The 24,732-nt window shown below is 37.4% G+C and overlaps 3 protein-coding genes and 4 long non-coding RNA genes across 7 annotated transcripts; 1 reads left to right on the forward strand and 6 right to left on the reverse strand.

Moving 5' to 3' along the window:
- Positions 1–7,540: 7,540 nt before the first annotated feature.
- Positions 7,541–8,792, reverse strand: LOC110871437. The gene is made up of 3 exons (XR_002553734.1): positions 8,669–8,792; positions 8,075–8,128; positions 7,541–7,704 (listed from the first exon to the last, which is right to left on the reverse strand). It is a non-coding gene; the product is annotated as an uncharacterized LOC110871437 (long non-coding RNA).
- Positions 8,793–9,056: 264 nt separating this feature from the next.
- Positions 9,057–9,683, reverse strand: LOC110870501. The gene has a single exon (XM_022119677.1). It carries the CDS (start codon positions 9,681–9,683, stop codon positions 9,057–9,059), a length of 627 nt encoding a protein of 208 aa, XP_021975369.1.
- Positions 9,684–10,694: 1,011 nt separating this feature from the next.
- LOC110870500 lies at positions 10,695–13,337 on the reverse strand. The gene is made up of 4 exons (XM_035976110.1): positions 12,877–13,337; positions 12,057–12,774; positions 11,713–11,960; positions 10,695–11,292 (listed from the first exon to the last, which is right to left on the reverse strand). Exons 1-4 carry the CDS (start codon positions 13,335–13,337, stop codon positions 10,695–10,697), a joined length of 2,025 nt encoding a protein of 674 aa, XP_035832003.1.
- A 551-nt stretch (positions 13,338–13,888) lies between these two features.
- LOC110871435 lies at positions 13,889–16,584 on the reverse strand. Its single transcript, XR_002553733.2, has 3 exons — positions 16,464–16,584; positions 15,561–15,645; positions 13,889–14,080 (listed from the first exon to the last, which is right to left on the reverse strand). It is a non-coding gene; the product is annotated as an uncharacterized LOC110871435 (long non-coding RNA).
- Positions 16,585–19,367: 2,783 nt separating this feature from the next.
- LOC118481331 lies at positions 19,368–20,565 on the reverse strand. The gene is made up of 3 exons (XR_004865511.1): positions 20,464–20,565; positions 19,870–19,923; positions 19,368–19,500 (listed from the first exon to the last, which is right to left on the reverse strand). It is a non-coding gene; the product is annotated as an uncharacterized LOC118481331 (long non-coding RNA).
- A 965-nt stretch (positions 20,566–21,530) lies between these two features.
- Positions 21,531–22,076, reverse strand: LOC110870499. Its single transcript, XM_022119675.1, has one exon. It carries the CDS (start codon positions 22,074–22,076, stop codon positions 21,531–21,533), a length of 546 nt encoding a protein of 181 aa, XP_021975367.1.
- Positions 22,077–23,924: 1,848 nt separating this feature from the next.
- On the forward strand, positions 23,925–24,688 carry LOC110871434. The gene is made up of 4 exons (XR_004864304.1): positions 23,925–23,981; positions 24,068–24,116; positions 24,249–24,348; positions 24,474–24,688. It is a non-coding gene; the product is annotated as an uncharacterized LOC110871434 (long non-coding RNA).
- The last annotated feature ends 44 nt before the right edge of the window (positions 24,689–24,732 follow it).

Genomic DNA, 24,732 nt, shown 5'->3' on the forward strand with positions numbered 1-24,732 from the left:
TGTAGTACACATATAATCCGTTTATAATGCACATGTGCAGTACAACAATTTTTTTTTTTATTTTTGAAAATTTTTTTATATATAAAAAATAGCGATTTTTTATAAAAAATTGTAAAAAAAATTGGTATGTTTTTTTAGCTTTTTTAGGCTTTTTTAATTAGTTTTCTAGTTTTCTCATGATCCTCTCCCTATATATATATATATATATATATATATATATATATAGGATTAGGTTCAAACGTGAACAAAATCCCAAGAGTGAACTGCGTGAACTGATCTAGACCATTGATTATTATGATCTTGATATTTTGAATGGGTGGCATGATTGTAATTATTAGGTTAGTTTTTATTGTTTTATTAAAATCAAAAGGGTAAAAGTGTAATTAGATTAATTGGTTATTTAAAATCAGGAAACTAGATTGTTTCCATATTCTCCGATTTAATTAAATCCCATAATTATCTATAGGTTTGTTTTATCAATCTTTTGATTTCACTTTTAAAACAAAAACTCGGATCCTCTTTCTCTCTAAACTTCATTTGCGACGGCAAATAAAACACGAAGAACGGCGTCAGATCATTCAAACCGCCGGAAAAATCAGCAGATTTTCATCCCCGGCATCGTGGAGGGTGAACGGAAATCAGTGGACAATCTTCATCACCAACATCAAGGAAAGGAACGGAAAAAACAGGGGACGAAGATCGATCGATTTAGGGCTTCAAGGAAGGTGAACCGAAAAACAGGGGAAGAAAAAAACAGGGGACGGATAAAACAGGTGAACGGAAAAAACAAAACTCCCACTCACACATGCCCCTGATCCTCGAATAGCCTTACTCTGCAATCAGATCTATACCATTTAAAGGTAGGTATGCATATTCTTGATTATGTCCAGTCCATTTATGGATTTATATTATGCTTTCTTAATGGGGTATATTGCAATAAACGGCTTCATTTCTAAATAAACTTTAAAAGTCCTTAGACCTTTAAAAACTCATTACTTTGGGTAATTTTTAAAAAATTCAGTAAACTCACTTGAGCTTTTTGCTATTTGCTGCAATTTATTTGGCTCTTTTTTTTAATATACGAATTATGTTACTTTAAACTCACTGTTAGATATACGAATGATATTATTTTGATTCATTTTTTTGGAAAACTTGTTTGGATTGTTTTGATGTTGAATTGGTACTCGTCGTCGTTATCAATAGTGGGTTAGGGTTTAGTTTTTAATGCGATGTACACATGTGTATTCTGATTTTGCTATGTTTTTAATGCGAAGTACACATGTGTATTCGGATTTTGCTCTGATTTTAATGTGATGTACACATGTGTATAGCGTCTGTTTTTGTGATATCTCATAATTTTTTGAGTATTGAATGTGTAAAGTTGTTGATGTACACTTGTGGATTATGCAAAGTATTAGTTGCTGAGTTTTTTTGTGCTATTATAGGAGTTGTCGTTAACGAGAAAAGTGAAGATGGAAGGTCGATAAGGATGATTAACGTATGAGGTCGATAAGGATGATTCACGTATGTTTGTTTGCTTGGTCGATAAGGATGATTCAGCATACAACGTGGTGAATAGTTGTAAAAGATTAAGTTTTTGTTTTTCCGATTATATTGGGTTTATTGTTTTCACGAAACTGGAACTTGTAATTGTATGTTTTTTTGTTTGGTTTGGCAAACATTCTGGGACTTGTAATTTGTTAAATATAAAATAGTTTTACATGTATTGTTTCTATGTATGTATTATGCAGCTAATTACACATATGTACGATGCTGAGTACACATGTGTACTGTTCTATTAATATCCAAGTACACATGTGTATACCGTTGAAATATGAAGGTCACGTGGATCTTAAATATTAAAATTTGAATTTTGAAATAAAAATTGAAATTGAAATATTGTGATTTGTTGTTTGTTTTGATATTTATCTTATTAAAAAATAAAAGAAAATGTGGATAATGAGTTTAAAATAGGAAAGATGTAACTTAATTCAATTATTAAAATAATGATTTAAATCTAATTTTTTATATAATTACAATCCTACCCTTAACAACTAAAAAGGAAATCAAGGGTCTAGATTTGTTCATGCAGTTCACTCTTGGAGGTTGTTCACGCTGGAACCCTACCCTATATATATATATATATATATATATATATATATATATAGGATTAAATTCATTTGTGAACAAGTTATTGAGAGTGAACTGAGTGAACTAATCTTGGCCCTTGATCATCTTTTAGATAAAAAGGTTAAGATTGTCATTAGGCAAGTATTTTTAATTAAAATCCATTAATTTTCTCATCTCTTAACTCTCTCCCCCTCTCTCTCTCTCTCTATCTCTCTCTATCTCTTATTTTTAATTATTTCTCTATTATTTTTCTTTTAAATAAACTCTTATGTTATTTTTAAAATTAAATATTAACCCTAATTAAATTATGTTTTTAACATATGTGTATACATGTCAGCATATACAAGACTAATACACTTGTGTATTATTACATCTTGTTTTCACAGGTCGGTATAAACCAGATTTATACACCTGTGTATTATTCAAGTACATATATGTATATAGGTCGGTATATACCATACGTATACACCTGTGTATTATTCAAGTGCATAGTGTATACAGGTCGGTATATACCAGAGTTATACACTTGTGTATTATTACATGTTGTTTCCACTATGCATCTTTTCATTAAACATTAATCTAATACATATAGTATAGAGAATATAATTAAATATTTTTAATCATGTGTTCCAGATGGAACAATATTTGATAATGTTTTTTTTTTTAATTATCAAATATTAAGTTAGGTAATATGTGAGAGAAAAAAATATAGAGAATGTAATTATATATTATTTTAATTGGAAAAAAGAATCAGGAGAGAGAAAAAATCAATTAATTATACTTACCAATCTGTCACTTTAAGGTTGATCATATCAACTACGCTCTATCTTTAATTCTCTAGAACTAGGTCAGTTTAGACCAAACCATGTAAATCCCGTCAAGAGTTCATTAGCTGGTCTACCGCATCAGGTCAGTTAGATCAACCAATCACCTTTTTTTGTTGTTCAGGTTCTATTTAACCTTTGCACATAATTTGTTCATCCCATTACAACAGATTGAGAAATAGTTCTATTTTTTAGCAGGAGGTGTTTATTGGCTCAAAGTGCACGTGCATAAATTGGCTAAGAGTGTTTATAGTTACAAGTATGATGTCATAAATTAAGTTATCACATGGTGATCAAAGCCCCATTATGCGTGATACAATTAACGAAAGGTTTTATATTTCGCATAACATGTTTTCATAAAGTAGCTAAAATGCATTAACCTTTAATAGCACTCGTAACACAATGTATTTACACTTGTATGACAGCCAAATTTAAAGTGTTATTGCCTCATAGTGCCAATTCTAGGTTGGTTCTATAGTTAGATATTAGAAGGGAACAATCCTCTATTAGGACAATTACTGATCATTAATTGTCACTTAGACTAATCATAAGTAACTATGTTTGTTGGTAAAACCGTTTGAATTAGATGGACCACAGTGGGCTTTCATAGACCGTATTATGTAAGAAAGTGTTTGTCTTACAATTTTGTACCTAAATTTGATCACATGTTGACTTTAGACCTTTTACAAATCGTGAGAGGTTGTCGAGGTTTGGCCTTGTGGTTCGTTACCAAGATTTGGTCAACTGAGCCTCTTTACAGACCGTGAAGGTTAGACAGGTTCGGATTTTACGGTTCATGACCTAAATATGAAATCACTTTTGATCAAAATTACCCTAATACGAATCAAGAAGAACTGACAGGGTTCTCTTTGATAGAATTCAAACCGTGATCACCTCTATTGATTTACAATGATATTTACAATTACATTTGGTGCCTCTATTTTAGGATAGAGATAAATACAAGAATAATTACATTAATGCTATATAATCATACTAAAGATATATACACTATTATACCCCCGCAGTCGAAGCGGGAGGAGACCGAATGCTGAGACTGTTTCTGAAAATCTTCAAACAATATCCGAGGTAGTCCCTTAGTAAAGATATCTGCAACTTGGTACCGTGAAGGGACATGTAGAACTCGAACCTAGCCATGTTAAACTTGTTCGCGAACAAAATGAATATCGAGTTCAATATGTTTTGTTCGTTGATGTTGGACGGGATTCCCTGAAAAGTAGATGGCGCTGACATTGTCAAAATATACCAACGTTTGCAACCAGCAGATCTCTGCAACAACGTTTGCAACTCCCCGGTATTCAGCTTCGGCACTAGAACGAGAAATGGTGCTCTGGCGTTTCGAAGACCATGAGATTAGATTGTCACCAAAATAAATACAGTACCCACTCGTGGACCTCCTCGTGTCAGGGCAGCCGACCCAATCTGCATCTGTATAGGAAACAAGGGTCTGTGTGGAACTTGTGTGAAGGGATAAGCCAAAGGATAAAGTTCCGTTGATGTAGCGAATAATTTGTTTGAGAGCATTCCAATGGTCAAGGCGTGGCGAGTGCATATGCATGCACACCTGTTGAACGGCATAGGATATGTCTGGCCGTGTAAAAATCAAGTACCGTAGTGCACCGGCTAAGCTCCGGAATAAGGTAGGATCATGAAACGGTTCACTGGTATGCGCACTGAGTTTGCTGGTAGCATCAACCGGTGTAGCGACAGAGTTATAGGACTGTAGGATCGTTTTGACGATCAAGTGAGTCAATTCAGAGTCAATACACACTGTTTGTAAGGCGGAATCAAACAAACAGAGCTGAATTAGTAAGAATTGAGTAGAAAAAAAGAGAATATCACTTTAACACACGTTTCTCGTTAATATTTCACTAGAAAATCCGGCAGCAGTTCGGTATACAACTTGTGATTCCGTGCCAAATGAGAAACACACATCACCTATATATAGGCATATGATTTCGCTTGAAACGACCATTGTCATTTCAAGCTGAATTAACTTTTCTAATTTTCCTTGAAATGACCATGTGTCATTTCAAGCGGAATTACATCAAAATAACATCAATTTACATTTAGACCCCTATACAAGCTACAGACATGACCTAAGGCGAAGTCAACAGACATATGCACCAACAAGGACTGCATGCTGGCGCGGGAAATAATGTCAGTCGCATAGGATTGCTGTGAGAGAAACATGGTGTCCTTGGTGCGGGACACAGAAATGCCTAAGAAATAGCTAAGAGGACCACGGTCCTTCATGGCAAATTCACTACTGAGGCGTGCCGTGAGAGACTGACGAAGAGCGTCAGATGAGGTGACGAGAAGGATGTCGTCTACATATAAAAGAAGAAAAGCCGTATTAGAACCCTGATGAAGAGTAAAAAGGGAGGCGTCACACTTGCTATGAATGAACCCAATAGAGAGAACAAAATCCATGAACCGCTGGTACCAAGCCCGTGGGGCCTGCTTTAGCCCGTATAATGATTTCTTAAGACGACAAACATGGTCTGGGAACTGCTTATGTCTGAATCCCATTGGCTGGTACATGTAAACTGTTTCATGGAGATTTCCATGAAGAAAGGCATTGGTGACGTCTAACTGATGTACAGACCAATGTTTGGACAGAGCTATGGAATGAACTGTCCGAATAGTAGCCGGTTTCACAACCTGACAAAAAGTCTCACCACAATCGACACCTGCCTGTTGCAATCGACCGTCACAGACCAATCTTGCCTTATACTATTCCAAAGTGCGATCCGACCTGTACTTATGTTTAAACAACTACATACTCCTGATAACATTCATATTAGGGTGTCGAGGTACAAGTTCCCAAGTTCCGTTTCTAATTAATGCATTATATTCAGTAGTCATAGCAGAGTACCATTCCGGTATAGTTCGGGCATCGGCCGGGTTTTTAGGAATGTGAATAGTGGAGGTTGTGGTCATGGTATTTAAGTTGAAGGGTTGCTTAGGTTTAAAAATTCCGCTCATAGAACGGGTGTGGGGTCGGGTTTGAGGTTGGGCCGTAGTAGGTGGAGGTAGATGGGCCGAGGAAGATTCAGTGTTTGGTGGAGGGCTTGGGCCGAGTGGATTGGTGGAGGTGGTGGGTGCTGAAGTGGGGGGCGGGTTATGGGGCTGAAGGTTTGGGCCAGGAGGGGTATGGGTTGACGGTTGTGGCGATGTGGGGTTAAGGGCTGGTTGGGTGGGAGGTGATTGTGTGGTTGTGGGGTTTGAAATATGTGGGCATAGGTGTTGTGGGAACGGGTCGGACAAGAAATCGTAGGTGGGTTGCGGGCCAATAGTTTGGGAAAAAAGGAATGTGGTCTCGTCAAAAGCGACATGTCGAGATATGACCATTTGTTTGGTTTTCAGGTCAAGGCATCAGTACCCCCTATGAGTAGGTGGGTAGCCAAGAAAGACGCACGGGTGGGAGCGGTAATAAAGCTTATGAATGGTAGTGGATGGGTGTAGAGGATAGCATAGGCATCCGAACACACGAAGGTGATCGTACGCTAGGGTGGAGTGGTAGAGAAGTTCGGTAGGTGTGTTGTTTTTGGAGGTTTTGTTAGGTAGGATGTTGAGTAAATAAGATGCGGTTTCAAGTGCGAAGTGCCACAAATGGGGGGGGGGGGAAGGGAGGCATTGGCCATGAGGGTACGAATCATGTTATTGATGGTTCAAATTTTACGTTCAGCTTTGCCGTTTTGAGAGGAGGTGTAGGGACAAGATAAACGGTAAAGAATGCAATTTGTGGTGAAGAAGTTTTGGAAAGAAGTGTTTACGTATTCCCTACCATTATCACATTGAAAAGTTTTTATGGTTCGTTCAAATTGTGTTTTTATATTTGTGGCAAAGTGTGTAAAGGCAGGGAAGACTTGGGATTTTTGGTTTATTGGGTAGGTCCATAAAAAATCTACGTGGTCGTCTAAAAATAATACGTAATATTTATGACCAGACGAACTTATGATCGGGGAAGTCCAAACGTCACTGTGAATAAAATCAAATGGTTGAACAGTATAATTAGTAGAAGCAAAAAATGGTAAACGAATACTTTTTCCAAAAACACAAGCTTGGCATACATTATTATTTAAATTGTCAAAAGAAACAGAACAAGAAGTTTTTAATGAATTTAAAGATTGACCTCCTGGGTGACCAAGACGTTGATGCCAAAGCTGAGCAGAGATAGCGGCAAAAGCAGTTGGATGTGAGGAGGAGGACCCGAGCACCAGAGGGTAGAGATCACCGCTGCTATTGCATTGCAGTAGAGGGGCTCGCGTCTTGAGGTCCTTCACAAGAAAACCAAACGGGTCATATTCAACACATACAGAGTTGTCCGTGGTAAAATGTTTAACGGCCAAAATTTTTTTTCGTTTAAATTTAAACAACGACATATTATATCTAAGGAAATTTGGGCATGACCCGTTCGTACTACGAGCAGTCCCCTGTTTTTCACAATCAAAATTTCATTTAAGATACGCTACGTTTCAAAAGTCATAATATATAACATCAAGGCGAGCCTTGATATACAAACCAAAAATCATTAACTTAAAATACTTACAACCAACTAAGTTTTCAAAAGGCAAACATGTTAGAACTTTAAAATTTAACTACTAGACATGACTAAAAAGACCATAATATATTTGACATGATCTTCTTCACAAAAGTTGCGGAACACATGACAGGCTTTGAAGTGTGTTCGTACCGGGCGAAGCTCGACATTAAACTTGAGATTTCCCTACATCACAACAACAAATAAACTTCATTAAAACTAAATTACTTCCTTTATAACTCAAGATTTCAACTCACAAATTTTTAGCCATTATGGCATCCGTGAACTTACTAGTTACTCGATACATTAGTACCGTCATTCTTACACATAAATATGTTCCAAAAATGGAACCTCATACCATTGTTTTCATCCTTACATTCTAAATCTTTTAACTCGTTCATAAAGGGTCTACACACATTCTCTCTCTTGCATTTTAATTCGACATATTCGACCCATTAAGAGTCCTACACATGGTACCCATTATAATTAACTCAATTACAACATCATATAGTAAAACAATAACATAATAAAACCATGAATTGTACATGTAGCGTACCTCGATCTTGATTCCCTTGTTGCTTCGCTTGACTTGAACTCTCTTCCTTAATACCTATACATAACCATTCATACTTTAATTCATGTCTCATACCCGTTTACACACACCAATTTATAAGACATCATACAATCTACAATTACTTCATAAGCACATTCAATTCACATAAAGTTTATGACTAACAAGGCTAGCATCTTTAATAAGGCATTTCGTCAAACACTTGGTGTGCATAACATCAACGAAGCATAAGATACAATTGTTCAAAGCATGGTTCTACTAGTTCATTCTTAGATTATCAAGATCTACCAATATTTCCCACAAAAATCATTCCAAATCAGTTTTTAACTATCACTAATTCATCAATAACAATTCTCATACTACCCATTACAATAATTTGCATATAATTTCATTCATGTTCTTCATTATCTTGCTAATTCAAGTGGGTTTATGCTTCAAATCATTCGATTATCTAGAATCAAACAAATTCCTTGTTCTATTGTGCAATCCTAACTCAAAACTACACAATTATTCACATTTACTACAAGATTGGGTAGAAACCCACTTCTACAAATCATCAAAACAGAAATTTCAACTTACCAATCGTTGAACAAGCTTAGATTACTCGACTTTAGGGTTCATGCATCCATTAGAGCTCTTAATTTCCTTCTGATTTTGAGAATTTTATGAACTTAGGGTTTCTCTTGGCCCTCCTTTGGCTCTTGTCGATCCACAGTGCACACACAAGTTGTGCATTTTGTGTTTCACTTTTTAATTTAAAACTTCCTTTCCTTTTAACAAGTTTACCCCCTCTAGTTAGTATTGTTGTTTATTTGTCACATAACTTTCCTTCTAAACAAGTTACTAACATATGTTTTTAACTAGGTTAAATATAACATGACTAGACATTTTAGGTATCAAAGTAAATTGCATATTTTTGGGGTGTTACAAATCTACCCCCCTTAAAAGAGGTTTCTTCCCCGAAACCTTAATACGTACCAAATAATGCCGGGTAATGCTCCCTCATATCATCTTCCAGTTCCCATGTAAGATCTGATCCTTTCCGATGTTGCCATTGCACCAAGACTTGCTTTATAGCCTTGTTTCGAAGGTGCGTTACCATAGAATCCTTGATAGCTATCGGTCTTTCAACGTAATTCAATCTTTCATCTAATACAATATCATCGTGAGAAACGCAAGCGGTTTCATCCGATAGACACTTCCTTAGTTGAGATACATGGAATATATTATGAATCCCTTCTAAAATTGGCGGTAAATCCAATTGATATGCTACCCTTCCAACTCGTGCTAGAACCTTAAAATGTCCTATGTATCGCGGACCCAATTTCCCGCGCTTTCGAAAACATATTACGCCTTTCCATGGGGATACTTTCAAATACACATAATCCCCAACTTGGAATTCAAGAGGACGTCTTCTTTGATTTGCATATGTTGCTTGTCGATCTTGTGCCGCCTTTAATCTAGCCCGTATAAGATCAATCTTCTCGTTAGTTATGGCTACTACGTCGCTAGGTGCAATTTCTCTTTGTCCCAAATCTTCCCAACATATGGGAGTCTGACATTTCCTTCCGCATAGCATTTCATATGGGGCCATTTATATACCACTATGATAGCTATTATTATATGAAAATTCTACCAAGGGTAGATGATCATCCCAACTTCCCCCAAAATCCATCACGCACGCTCTTAACATATCAACGAGCGTTTGGATGGTCCGTTCAGATTGACCATCTGTTTGTGGGTGGTAGGCGGTACTGAAATGTAATTTTGTACCCATCTCATCATGAAACCTTTGCCAAAATCGAGATGTGAATCAGATATCTCGATCTGAAATAATGGATACGGGTACCCCGTGACGAGATATAATCTCGTTTACATAAATTTCCGCCAATTTTTCTGAGGTAGCAGTTTCCCGGATAGGTAAAAAGTGAGCGCTTTTGGTGAGTCGATCTATGACCACCCATATGGCATCATGCCCTTTCTTTGTCTTTGGGAGTTTAGTTACAAGATCCATGGTCACAATTTCCCATTTCCACACCGGAATTTCCAATGGTTGAATCATGCTACAAGGTTTCTAGTGTTCCGCCTTAACTTGGGAACAAGTTCGACACTTTGCAACATATTTTACAATATCCTGTTTCATCTCGGGCCACCAATAGCTTTTCTTCAAATCTAGATACATCTTTGTAGCCCCTGGATGAACCGTAAATCAGGACTTGTGAGCTTCATCAAGTATCACGTCTTTTGCTTCACAAAATCGAGGTATCCATATCCCGCCATACATTGATTTAATTCCATTGGGTCTTTCTTCTAATTTTTCAACGAACCCCTTTGTTCTTTCTTTCCTTGAATCCATTTTGCTCAGCGACTTGACTTGGGCTTCCTTAATCATTTCGAGAAATCGAGGTGTAACTACCATTTTCATTGATTTCACTTGAATTGGAGGCGGATAATCCTTTCGGCTCAGGGCATCGGCCACTACATTTGCCTTGCCCGGATGATAAAGGATTTCACAATCATAATCTTTTAGAAGTTCTAACCACCTTCGTTGCCTCATATTTAAATCCTTTTGCTCGAAAAAGTATTTAAGGCTTTTGTGGTCAGATTAAATTGTGCTTTTTGTTCGGTATAGATAATGCCTCCATATCTTCAAAGCAAACACTACTGCTGCTAATTCTAAATCATGGGTTGGATAATTACCTTCGTGTGGTTTCAATTGCCTTAAAGCATAAGCAATGACTCTACCCCTTTGCATCAAGACACATCCTAACCCTTGGTGTGATGCATCAGTAAACACCACCAAGTCTCCCGTTCCATCAGGTAGGGTTAATACCGGGGTGCTCGACAGTTTCTCTTTCAGAGTTTGAAACGCCTTCTCTTGATCTGTACCCCATGTAAACTTCTCATTCTTCTTGGTTAACTTGGTCAACGGCAGGGCTAATTTAGAAAAGTCTTGAATAAACCTCCTATAATAGCCTGCTAAACCCAAAAAGCTTCTCACTTCGCTTGGGTTCTTTGGTGGCACCCATTTCATAACAGCTTCCACTTTTGACGGATCTGCTAAGATACCATCCGCACTAATCACATGACTGAGAAATTGTACTTCTCTAAGCCAGAAGTCACACTTAGAGAATTTCGTGTACAATTTCTCCTTGCGGAGCACTTCAAGAATTTCGCGTAAATGGCATGCATGTTCGGCTTTGCTTCGGGAATAAACATAGATATCATCAATAAAAACTATAACAAATTTGTCTAACATGGCCCGACAAACTCGATTCATAAGATCCATGAACGCGGCAGGCGCGTTCGTTAACCCAAAGGACATTACTAAGAACTCGTAATGTCCGTATCGCGTTCTAAAAGTCGTCTTCGCCACATCCTCATCTCGTACCCTTAACTGATGGTATCCAGACCGTAAATCAATTTTTGAAAACCAACTTGCCCCTTGTAACTGATCGAAGAGATCATCGATTCGGGGCAACGGGTATCAGTTTTTCACCGTTAGCTTATTCAGCTCTCGATAGTCGATGCACATGCGCATCAAACCATCTTTCTTTTTGACAAAAAGAACAGGCGCTCCCCAAGGCGATACGCTCGGGCGTATAAATCCCTTGTCGAGTAACTCTTGTATCTGAACCATTAACTCCCGCATTTCAGTTGGGGCCAACCTATAAGGAGCTTTGGCTATGGGTTTGGCATCGGGATACAATTCAATCTTAAAATCCACTTCACGTTCTAGTGGAAGCCCCAGCAAATCTTCCGGAAATACGTCAAGAAACTCGTTCACAACTTCAACTTCTTCTATCTTGGGGGTATTCTGGTTAGTATCTATCACGTAAGTTAGAAACGCCTTGCTTCCATTTCGCACATACTTGAATGCTTGGACTATATAACAAAGCTTTGAATTAACATTTCCTTCCCCTTGTATACTCACTCATTTTCCTCCCGGCGTTAACACATGAATCACCTTCTTCTCGCATTGGATTTCGGCATGATGTTTGGCTAACCAATCCATGCCAACTACAAACTTGAATTCTCCCAATACCATGGGAATAAGATCAATGGCAAACTTCTCATCTTCAACGATGATTTCACAATCTTTACAAACTTCGTGCAACAAATAACTCTTACTATCCGCTATTTCTACTTCTAATGGGACATTCATTCTTTCGATTCTAAAAGAGGGGTGTGATACTAATTCACTTGATACAAATGATCTACTGGCTCCAATATCAAATAACACATACGTAGGTATCAAGTTCAATAAGAATATACCTGACACAACATTCGGGTGGTCCTTTGCTTCTTCGGTCGAGATCTGAAACATCCTCCCCTTAGCTCTTGGGACTTCCTCCTTTCTTACTTCCTTATTGGTTTTCTGTTGAAGCTTGGGACATTCAGCCTTAATATGACCCGGTTGGAAACAGTTATAACATGCTCTGGTAGGATTAGGACATTTATAGTATGGATATCCCTCTTGACCACAATTATAACAACCCTTATTCCCTTTCAAGCACTCCCCCATGTGTAGCTTTCCACAAGTCTTGCATTTCGGAATGCTACCTTTCGCCTTATCCTTCTTGCCATGATCTTGAAATCTCTGTTTCTTTGACGGGCTTAAGCTGGGAACATTCTCAGACACTCTCTTCTCACCTCTTTCTCCTTGTCTTCTTAGTTCAATCTCCCTATCTCGGGCCTAATTAATGAGCTCGTTCAAGGTTTCACATTTAGAGGGAGTTATGAACTCCCGATATTCGGCTTTCAACATACCATGATAGCGGTTTAACCTTATTCTTTCCGTTCCCGCTATTTCTTTACGGAATTTCAGCTTGTCAAGAAAAGTGTTGGTGATTTCATCAATTGTTTCGTCTTTTTGATGAAGATGTAAGAAATCTTCTTGGATCCTGTCAATGGCAGATTGTGGACAGTGGTACTTTAGGAAAGGTTCCTTAAACTCTTGCCATGTCAACACTTGAACCTTATCTTCACCAATTTCTTTACTGTAAGCATCCCACCAGTCTTTAGCTTGCAGTTGTAACAAACCGGTTGCAAACATTACTTGATCTTCCTTTTCACAGTGGCTCCTTACGAACACCGCCTCCGTACTTGCGATCCACCTTTGACATGATATAGGGTCAATCTCTCCTTTATAGGGTAGAGGATTGTACGCCATAAATTCCTTGTATGTGCATTTGCGAGCCCCCTTCTTTCCTTGTATTTCACCAATCATCCCTTTTAACTCGTCCATCTTACTTGCCATCATCATTTCCACCACTTCTAACACATGACTCTCTACTTCTTGGGCTAACCGAGGAATATTTGCCTGGATTTCCTTTCCAACCTCTTCCAAATCATAGTTTTTAGTTGTTCTTGTTGTGCCGCTTCGTCATCATTCGTATCCGCCATCTACACATAAACATCATTCTTTATTTTAAACATTCATTCATCCTTTCCATCATGTAATCAAGCTAGTAATACATAGCACTCATTCTTTTTAATATGTCAAAGAAATTACTCGCGACTAATTCATACTTAAACTTCCTTTGAAAACTCAACGTTTCTGACAACCAATATCTTGGTATTCTTTCTTCCATATATCTTGGTGTCACTTTCTTATCCTTTAGTGTCTTATTATAACGTTTTTAATACTTCCCGTGTGACAAAAACATCAAACAGAACAACATATTTGAATTTGGCTGAAAATGGTCCCCACCGTAACCTATGGTGGCTACCGTAGCTTACGGTGGCGTCTTTTTGTAAGACCCTAATACGTGCTTGACAAAAAGTCGCAGCGGAAATTCGTGCCATAAAATTTCTTTCATTACAAACATCTTGACCTACTTAAAAGTTCATTTTAATATGTATCTTTTACAAAAATAAAGTATAAATCCTGCTTACTAAAATACATACTCAACTATTCCCGTACAATCTATCTTGTGACTCGGTCTTCGATCTCTACTCCTCGTGATAACCGCCCGTGATTCGTACAACCTGCACTCACCACATACATTCATCACATTAGTACACAATATATAAACAAGATTCAATCTCGTACACTTCCCATTGCGTTATCTTTCTAACTTTAAGCATTTCATCCGCATATCCATGTTCTGGTGAGGCATCAATAATGTACCTGCATTACTTTTTCATTCTCAAGGCACACTATTAATAACGTATTACTAGACATATCTAAATCATGCACACGAACATTCTTACATGTATACATACACGTCTACATACGTACATACCTTCCTATATCTCTACGTACCTACATATACTCATACGTACATTCATATATGCCAAATACATATCTACATACGCATATACATTACTACGTCTCTACATACGTTAATACACACATACGTATCTTCACACATACATAAATACACATCTACGTACATACATGCATTACTATGTCTCTACTTACTTGCATACACTCATACGTACCTTCATATATACTTAAATACACGTCCAAGATCTTACATACCTCTTATATATCCATACATTAATTACATGGTACTTAGACTTGGGTTTACAACTCAGCGTCAAGGGAACGCCCAAAATCATGTTTAGAAGGCTCGCCATAGACCACGGATAATATACCGAAGCCTACAATGCGTAAATAACATAAATAACCAAATTTCAGCTTTTTGTACATGGGGAGGGCGTCGGCGACGATCCTTGCATTTGTCCGTAGCCCAAAACCTCCGTAGGCAGCAAGATAACCCTCAGCAAAAACTGGCTTTCCAGAGGGCGTCGGCGACAGCCTCCCAAATGTTGGTTTTTCCTGTTGTGTTGTTTCGTCGTTCGCGCGCACTAAAACTCGCATAACTTTCAACCCGTTTAACCTCCCGTTTCTTCCTACATGCTTGTAAATTGGTCCTCTACCCTATGGACTCAAAATCCCACATCCGGATTAAGGAAATTCTTAACTTATACGCTATCGGCTTATGATTCATTTACGGTTATTCGACCCGTTCATGAATTCATCAAACAACACTTTCGTTTTAGCCCAAAACTTACATGATCATTATAGCATAATACTTTCTACACTATCTGGAGTTTCGTACCCGGGTTTACGCGCCCGATACTCGTTGTGTGTTAATTCATTCATTTTAAATGATTATACTAAATTAATCTTCGCTAGCCCAAGTTATATTCATGAAATCGTTTACCCATTAGTCATAAATCATAATCAAGTCCTTCGACTACTTATCCATACTCCCGCTTATCGTTAGCGTACTTATGCGTAATTCTACCCATTACCCGGTTATCATACCGTAGCCCTTTCTTACTCTCCCTTCTGTTATAACATCAAGACTACATTTGACCCGTTACATCTACTTAACGAAAATCATTGGTTTCATACAACACATCCTTATTGGTCCTCAATTAACACACTTAACTAACTAGCACATAACTTTACATAAACAACATAAACAACTAAGAAGCGATTAAGGAAATCACTTACCTCGTGCGTCCGAGTTCGTGCATAGCTTCTATAATTGCCCTTGGCCCATTGTCCTTCCATGCTCGTGTCCATGTTGATATGGTTCCTATACTTTCAAGTCACCGAAATCACATTCTCATTAGCCTTCACAATTGTCCTTGTTAAAGATCATACCAATTGTATATTTCACATTTTTGACTTTCATTAGTGACAACTAACAAGCATATGACATATAACTCAATTCATATCCTTTAAAACTCATGGAATTCATCATGTAATCAAAATTAACACATACTAACATAACATGTACCATACAACTTCCTATAATCCTACCTCTACGACCACAAACCAAATCATGCTTCTTATGCGTAGTTGACCTTCAAAAAGTCAACAGTTCATCATACAAACTTTCGGCTTATCCTCATGTATCCGTATCATCATTTATGCTATATCAATGACACTATATACATTTCTTATTCGCAATGCAAATATGCTTACAACCATTTGTTCATATCCCATTCAAAGCTACTTAGATTGTCATTGAGGCATTTCATCAAACACCTAGTGTGCATACAACATATGAAACATCATGTACATGTACCTTATGCATAATTTCACAAAATATCATCATAATTCACATAATCAACCATTCTTGTACAAACCTTTCATCCTACACATAGTAATATATCAATGTTCTAGTGTTCACACAATTATTCATAGAATGGTTCTACTTATTCAAATGACATAAACATCATCTTACTAGAACAAGTGGGTTTTCTCTCAAATCTTTAGCAAATCAAATTGAAGCATAATATACCTTCTAACTAGTGATTCTAGCTCATATATAACTCAATTTCATAGCGATTCACGGATTGGTAAAACCCACTTCATCAAGATGCACCAAAACATGAAATTCTTTCTTACCTTATGATCAGAATACTTAGATTAGTGAGAAATCAAGCACATGCATTCGATTTGTGTCAAGAACCACCATTAATTTGCTGAATTTTGACCTTGATTGAACAAGTAGGGTTTCACCCTTTCTTTCCCCCTTCTGGTCGCGATACACACACGCACCCAACTACTGGGTTTTTAATTTTATTATGTTATTTATCAAATCTTACACATTCAACCCCCATGTTATCTATTGTTGTCACTTAATAACCTTTTTCCAAGTTTTATAAACTTTCTTGGTATTCTAAAATCTTATCTAATTATAGCCTAGTTATTTTATTTCATGCTATAATATGTAAAACATGCTAGCGAATATAAAATTTCGGATATTGGGGCGTTACACTTTTCCTTATGCCCCTGAGCTACTGTCTTACGGTGGCCAATTTATCTCACGGTCTACCGTAAGCTACGGTAGCAACCGTAGCTTACGTTGACGCCCAGCATACTATGGCTGATTTTCATGTTTTTGCAGCCATTTTCCGACCCGTTCTAACCCAAACTGACCCGATTCATCATACACCCTTCCACAACATCCCGTAACAATTCCATAACATTCCATAACTAAATTGTTCATAATGAAAATTTTCTATTTTTAAAGGTACTTACTTGTTTCGCGCCGTGGAAGAACACACACTTCACACGAGCTTTCGGTTTGAGTTCAAGCATTGGATGCTTAAATCCCTCAAACCTAGACTCTGATACCAACTCGTAACGCCCAATTTTTTTTTCGTTTAAATTTAAAGAACGACATATTATATCTAACGAAATTTGGGCATGACCCGTTCGTACTTGATACGTACGTGACTACACATATTTTTACAATGAAATTACACACGAATTGGTTTTAAATTTATAAAAGTGATTATTACTTTTACATCAAAACACACACGAAAGAGGCAAGTGTACCCCGTCATATATGTAGTAAAGTATCGGTAAGAACCAAGTATCGATCCACGGAAATGAGCGGAGAAATAATACTAGACCTTTGCCACTAAATTACCGGTAAAAACATAAATGGTATTGGTTTTTAATCAAACTAAAATAAGCATAAATAAATACTTATAGAACATAGTAAAATATATATAAATAGCCTTGCTTAGTACACAACTACAGCATGTCAACTAAGTCAGTTTTGGCATTTAGAAACATTCGGTCAATTTTCCATTTCGAGACAATTAGTATCCCTTTCGGGAATCCTAACATGACAATCATTCGGAAAGTTAAAACGATAAACACACTTTAACCACCTAAAATTGTTCTTTAACGTGCAATTGATAAATGTCTACAAAAATCTCCTAAAAATAAGTTAGTCATCCGTTAGGAGTTTTCTAACCTCACTTAATCAAGGAAAGCAACACCGATAAACACAATGTAACCACCGAGACAAGCATAAACTAGATTAAATCACAACCGAGTTCATTTTACAAATCTTGCACATAAATTCACCAAGATAGCAATTTTGGCCGAAACTACTAACTAAGCTAACAAATCATGGCAGGAATTCGTAACAACACCATCTAACCCGTTAGAGTCCTTCCGTGAGGGCAAGCTCTCTTGATTAATAATAATTACATTTTATTAAACCACTAACCCGTTAGAGTATCATGGTGCCTACATTTTAACCAAGTTAAACTAGTTAACCAAATTAAAAGTTTACTAATACATGATTAAATAAGCTTCATTTTGCAACTATCTTACCTAACCAAGCACCAATCATCCAACACAATTACCTATAATCAAGAAATCAATATCAATAACAAGGTTGCAAACTAATCATCAAAGATAATCATAGAAAACATTTCAAAATGTCATTACAAACATAGATTAACATACTAATGGTTATAATCAAGCAAGGGATTGTTGTGTTTTTGCCCAAAGGCTACATTAATACATAATAATCAGTCTAAATGATTGAAACATAACAAAATAATGGAAAGATTTGAGAAACCAAACCATAAACAAGCATAAGAATGAGAATCTGGATAGTAAATGAGCAAAACCGGGCAATGTGGCTTGAATCCGAGTGAAAGCAGCAGCCTTCGGAGCCTCAAAATCGCCTGCAGAGCTCCCAAAATGTCCAGAGTTACTACTAAAATGGTTCTGTTCTGTTTAAATGCTTTTTCGAAGTTGCACGGCCGTTCTTCCGATCGCACGACCGTGCACTTTAAGCATTATTGGTGGTGGGCCACCATACTGCATGGCGTCACAGATCGTTGACTAGTCTTCGGTCACGCACGGGCGTTCCACATTTGGCACGAGCGTTCCACACCGGCAATTTGTTGCACGCCTTGACTTGTGGTCGTTCAGCTCCGAGATGTTTCTGGGATGTCGGATCCGCACAATCGTTCTTGATCGGGAACGGTCGTTCCTTATCGGGCTTGCCTTCAGTGCCTTGCACGGTGAGTTGCACGCCTGGTTCACTGCCGGATCTTCTTGGTTTGTCGGATATGCACGGTCGTGCATATGGCCGCATGACCGTGCCAAACGCCCAGGTCAGTCTTTTTCCACAGAATCTTCGCAGCTTCATCGTTTTGTCCGGAAAGTCCTCGTTTTTGGTATCATCTCGTCTGGTATGCTGTTTTAGGCCTGTAAACCAAAATGTAGATAATTAAGTATCCGAATGACGATTTTACGGCCGAAACGCATAAAATGGGGGTAAAACGGGGGACTAAAATATGTGTAAATTAGCGAATATCAGTACTACGAGCGGTCCCCTGTTTTTCACAATCAAAATTTCATTTAAGATACGCTACGTTTCAAAAGTCATAATATACAACATCAAGGCGAGCCTTGATATACATACCAAAAACCATTAAGTTAAAATACTTACAACCAACTAAGTTTTCAAAAGGCAAACATGTTAGGACTTTAAAATTTAACAACTAGACATAACTAAAAAGACCATAATATATTTGACATGATCTTCTTTACAAAAGTTGCGGAACACGTGACGGGCTTTGAAGTGTGTTCGTACCGGGCGAAGCTCGACATTAAACTTGAGATTTACCTACATCACAACAACAAATAAACTTCATTAAAACTAAATTACTTCCTTTATCACTCAAGATTTCAACTCACAAATTTTTAGCTATTATGGCTTCCGTGAACTTACTAGTTACTCGATACATTAGTATCGTCATTCTTACACATAAGTATGTTCCAAAAATGGAATTTCATACCATCGTTTTGATCCTTACATTCTAAATCTTTTGATCCGTTCATAAAGGGTCTACACACATTCTCTCTCTTGCATTTTAATTCGAGATATTCGACCCATTAAGAGTCCTACACGTGGCACCCATTATAATTAACTCAATTACAACATCATATAGTAAAACTAAACATAATAAAACCATGAATTGTACATGTAGCGTACCTCGATCTTGATTCCCTTGTTGCTTCGCTTGACTTGAACTCTCTTCCTTAATACCTATACATAACCATTCATACTTTAATTCATGTCTCATACCTGTTTACACACACTAATTAATAAGACATCATACAATCTACAATTACTTCATAAACACATTCAATTCACATAAAGTTTATGACTAACAAGGCTAACATCTTTATTAAGGCATTTCGTCAAACACTTGGTGCGCATAACATCAACGAAGCATAAGGTACAAGTGTTCAAAGCATGGTTCTACTAGTTCATTCTTAGATTATCAAGATCAACCAATATTTCCCACAAAAATCATTCCAAATCAGTTTTTAACTATCATTAATTCATCAATAACAATTCTCATACTACCCGTTACAATAATTTGCATATAATTTCATTCATGTTCTTCATTATCTTCCTAATTCAAGTGGGTTTATGCTTCAAATCATTTGATTATCTAGAATCAAACAAATTCCTTGTTCTATTGTGCAATCCTAACTCAAAACTACACAATTATTCACATTTACTACAAGATTGGGTTGAACCCCACTTCTACAAATTATCAAAACAGAAATTTCAACTTACCAATCGTTGAACAAGCTTAGATTACTCAACTTTAGGGTTCGTGCATCCATTAGAGCTCTTAATTTCCTTCTGATTTTGAGAATTTTATGAACTTAGGGTTTCTCTTGGCCCTCCTTTGGCTATGGTCGATCCACAGAACACACACAAGGTGTGTATTTTGTGTTTCACTTTTTAATTTAAAACTTCCTTTCCTTTTAACAAGTTTACCCCCTCTAGTTAGTATTGTTGTTTATTTATCACATAACTTTCCTTCTAAACAAGTTACTAACATATGTATTTAACTAGGTTATATTCAATATAACATGACTAGACATTTTAGGTATCAAAATAAACTGCATATTTTTGGGGTGTTACAAAACGACGGATTGAAATAAGGTTTTTAATTAATTTAGGTGAGTATAAGACATTTTTAAGGACAAAGGGTGGGAATGGTTTGGGTAGGTATTTTGTGCCCTGTCCTATAACCGGAATTGTATTACCATTACATACTATAATATTTTGAGGAATGCATGAATTAGAAAAAGAATGGAAATCACCTTGTTCATGAGACATAGTGGAAGTTGCTCCGGTGTCCATGTAATGCGTTGGGTCGGGCTGCTGAAGAGACATGTTGTACATGGCCTATTCAATGTTTGTTGGGCTGTAAGCAACATAATTTCCTTGTTGCGGGCGTGGGCCTAGGAGGTCGGACTGCTGGGTCGGGTTTGTTTGATTTGGGCGGTTGGTAGTGCGATAAGGGCATGGTGGGTTGGGCCATGGGAATGGTTGTTGGGCCGAATAAGGGTTGTTGTTGGACCATTGTGTAGGCTATTGAAACCAAGGTGGTTGCCAAGGATTGTAATAGGGTGGATTATAGGTCTGTTAATCTGCTGATCTGCCATGGTTGCCCCGTCCAAAAGACCGGTCATTGGACCGATTGTAGTCGGCTGAAGAAGACCGACCGGTGGTAGCCGAGAGGGCAGTGGAAGCTGTTTTTTATGCAAGTAAAGCTTGTTCCACCTTCCGAGTTTCAACCTGTATCAACTTAGAACGTGCATTGTAAAATGAAGGTAGTGGTTACCCGAAATTTATTGTAAGACAAACCTATCATTGTCGACCGGAGCATTCACGTTCGCTAATTGATCGGCCAAAACTTTCAATTCTTGAAAATAAGCCAAAACGTTAGGAAAGCTATCCAACCTTTTATTAGAGAACTTGTGCATAAGGTGAATGGCATGTGAACCTTTGTTATCTTGAAAGAGATCTTCGATGGCTTTCCAAGCATCATAGGCGGAGGCAGTTTTGTTGATGATGGTGTGCAGGAGATCAATGGAGATCATGCTATAAATCCACTCTAGAACAATGGCGTCAAGACGATCCCAATCTTCATTGGGTTGAGTGGTAGTAGAGGAGGCGGTGGTGGTTTCATGTGGTTTAGGAGATAGGTGGTCATGCACTAAGAAGGCCTTGTAGTTGATCTTGAACAATGTTGCCCAGGTTACATATTGAGACGATTCAATTTCCAAGATGATCGGGACATAGTTTTTGGTATTGGATACTGTGGTGGCGTGATAAATCTTGGATTCAAGGGTTATGGATGGAGTTGTAGAGGTAGGTGGGGTTTCTGTTGTCATTGTCATTCAAACAGAGAATAAATACAAGGAATTCAAAAGAAGAATTCAAAAGGGTTATGGATGGAATAAAAAGGAAGGAATGGTGGGGCCGATCAAGAAAGAATAAAGAAAAGAGAATTAAGTTGATGGTGGAGAGAACAAAAGAGGCACAAGAACAGAGAAAGAAAAGAACCAGTAGGGGGAGGGCACGATCAAGAAGCAAGATCGGCCAAAAGATGGTGTCGGCAGGGGAAAGAAAATTAGGGTTAGGCACACTGGGCTCGTGATACCATGGTAGAATTCAAACCGTGATCCCCTCTATTGATTTAGAATGATATTTATAATTACATTCGGTGCCTCTATTTTAGGATAGAGATAAAAACAAGAATAATTACATTAATGCTATACAATCATACTAAAGATATATACGCTATTACTCTTTACGAACTATGAAGGACTAGGAGTCCACATATTGTGGTCTGACTCGGTCGATTTGAACCGATTACAAAACCCGACAAAATAAATTGTAGTTAGTGGAACATACCTTTTGCAAAAGTGAACGTTTATGTACGAGGAACTAAAAAAATGAGGGATCCTAAGCACCTAAAATACATGTGTCAAACTCCAAATGTCAAACTAAGGGTAATTGAACAATGCAGAAGCAATGTGGCTCGAATTAAATGGAATTACCTGCTAAGTAAGGTTTAACCAACTCACTCACTGAACGCTTCTAGGACTTTCAATTTCAACAATGGAGGCTAAATTTGAACTTAATTGCAAAAAAGTTAAAAGAACTGAAGATTGGAAATGAAAACTGGCTAAATTTGAACTTAATTGCAAAAAAGTTAAAAGAACTGAAGAGTGGAAATGAAAACTGAAGATCCGAGGGAAATTTATCAAGAAAGGGTGCTATTTATAACAAAAGAGAGTTGTAGAGGGTTGAATACGCGTCATACACGTTTCAAGGCAGAAGAAATGAGCGGCAAAGGTGTCAGAGGGTGGTGGTAGCGGCCACCATGTTGCGGGCCTATTTAGAGGCTCTTATAAACCGTAAGATCATATGTAGGATTTGTGTTACGTTCCATGAAGGCTCGTAGCTAGATGTCATCCGCTGGAAGCTTCAAGGATCGTAAGAAGGATCTAAGTTGTTGCTTCATGATATGTGCAAAACCTAAGATATTTTATATATCTATACTATATATAATATACATATCCAAAGGACCTCTTTAGGTCATTGAAATTTCCTTAAAACACCCCTAAAGCATGATATACAAGTCTTTTAAGCACCAGAAAACTTCACTTTCCACTTATACCCTCCTAATAAAAAACACGGGATATACATTAGGGTTTCACCATTTCAAAATCGCCCGCTTCCCTGCTCCTCTGGCGATTCCAGATCTAGATCTGGATCTGGATCTAGGGTTTTCCTCCATGAAAATTTCACCAGATCTATGAAGATTCTGACCTCTCAGTTCTGATTTAGGGTATTTTTGGTGTTATTGCTACCTTCGTCAAGGGTAAGTGACGTCGTGTTTTGATTTTGAACACTATTTCTCATTCATTCAATGGATTTCACTTACATTTGTTTGTGTTGTGACATGGATCGTCTTTTTTTTGTAGGTCATGGTTTAAGGAATGTGTCACGTTTCTTCAGAGATTCCAGTCGGAATCCGAGCCAAGATAATGGATGCTCTAGGGTTTATGAAGGTTTGATGAACTCTGCTGCTGCGTGTACCAGCGGTAATCTTTTGCATAAATTTGACGCCATTATTGAGATTGTATGTATTTTGTTTCTTCAGTTTTGGTTATTTTTTAATGTTTTTTACTTTAATTTTGTTTTGTAGAAACACAAACATCCTCTTTAAATGGCTTCCGGTAAGACGATTAGGGTTCCGGCGTGCTGGACTGCCATCTCTGTCAAAAAGGGTAACAATCATGTCTACCTATTTTGTTTGTTATTTGAGTCGATCTACCTTTTTTATTTGTGTGTAATACTTTCAGATATGTGTTAGGTTCCTCAAAGATAGTGGTTGTGGGTGGAAGACGATGACACAAGCCTTGGTAATTTCAGATCTCTATTGACCCTCACCCTAAGTACTTTGCGTTTTAGTTGATTTATATTTTGATTATTTGATGATTATTGTTAATATATTACGAATTTTAGTTGATTTTTTTATGTTTTTTTTTTGGAAGAATCAAATCCATGTTTACTCGACCTCCATATTTTGAGGGTAAAAGTGAAGATGACTTCTTTGACAGGACTTAAAGCAAGTTGAAGTTTGCACCAGATAAGGTAGATTATGTTTGAGATGCGGTTTTTGACCTTTATATAAACAGTTTACTTTGGTTTCTAGATGCCAATATTTGATTTATAATTACAAGTGATGCAAGTGTTGTTTTATTAGGGGATGCATTTAGATGGTTGGCTGGAAATCCTTCCCACAAACTGGATATAATGGCTCAGTGTGGCTAACAGTAAGTCCTGCTGACCCTTCAGGCTCCACATAATCTTGATGTCTTATAAGTGAGTCGTTACCGTATTATGAATGTATCTGGGTGACTCTGGCATGCTCTCTTTGGATTTTGTGTTGCACATGAGATCTGTGTGCTTCTGGGTTTTAACAGAGATTTAATTAGGAACCAGACTGATTATTGTTGGGATTGAACCCTACCATAG

Source organism: Helianthus annuus, chromosome 8 (assembly GCF_002127325.2).
Source record: "Helianthus annuus cultivar XRQ/B chromosome 8, HanXRQr2.0-SUNRISE, whole genome shotgun sequence".
Classification (NCBI taxonomy): domain Eukaryota; kingdom Viridiplantae; phylum Streptophyta; class Magnoliopsida; order Asterales; family Asteraceae; genus Helianthus; species Helianthus annuus.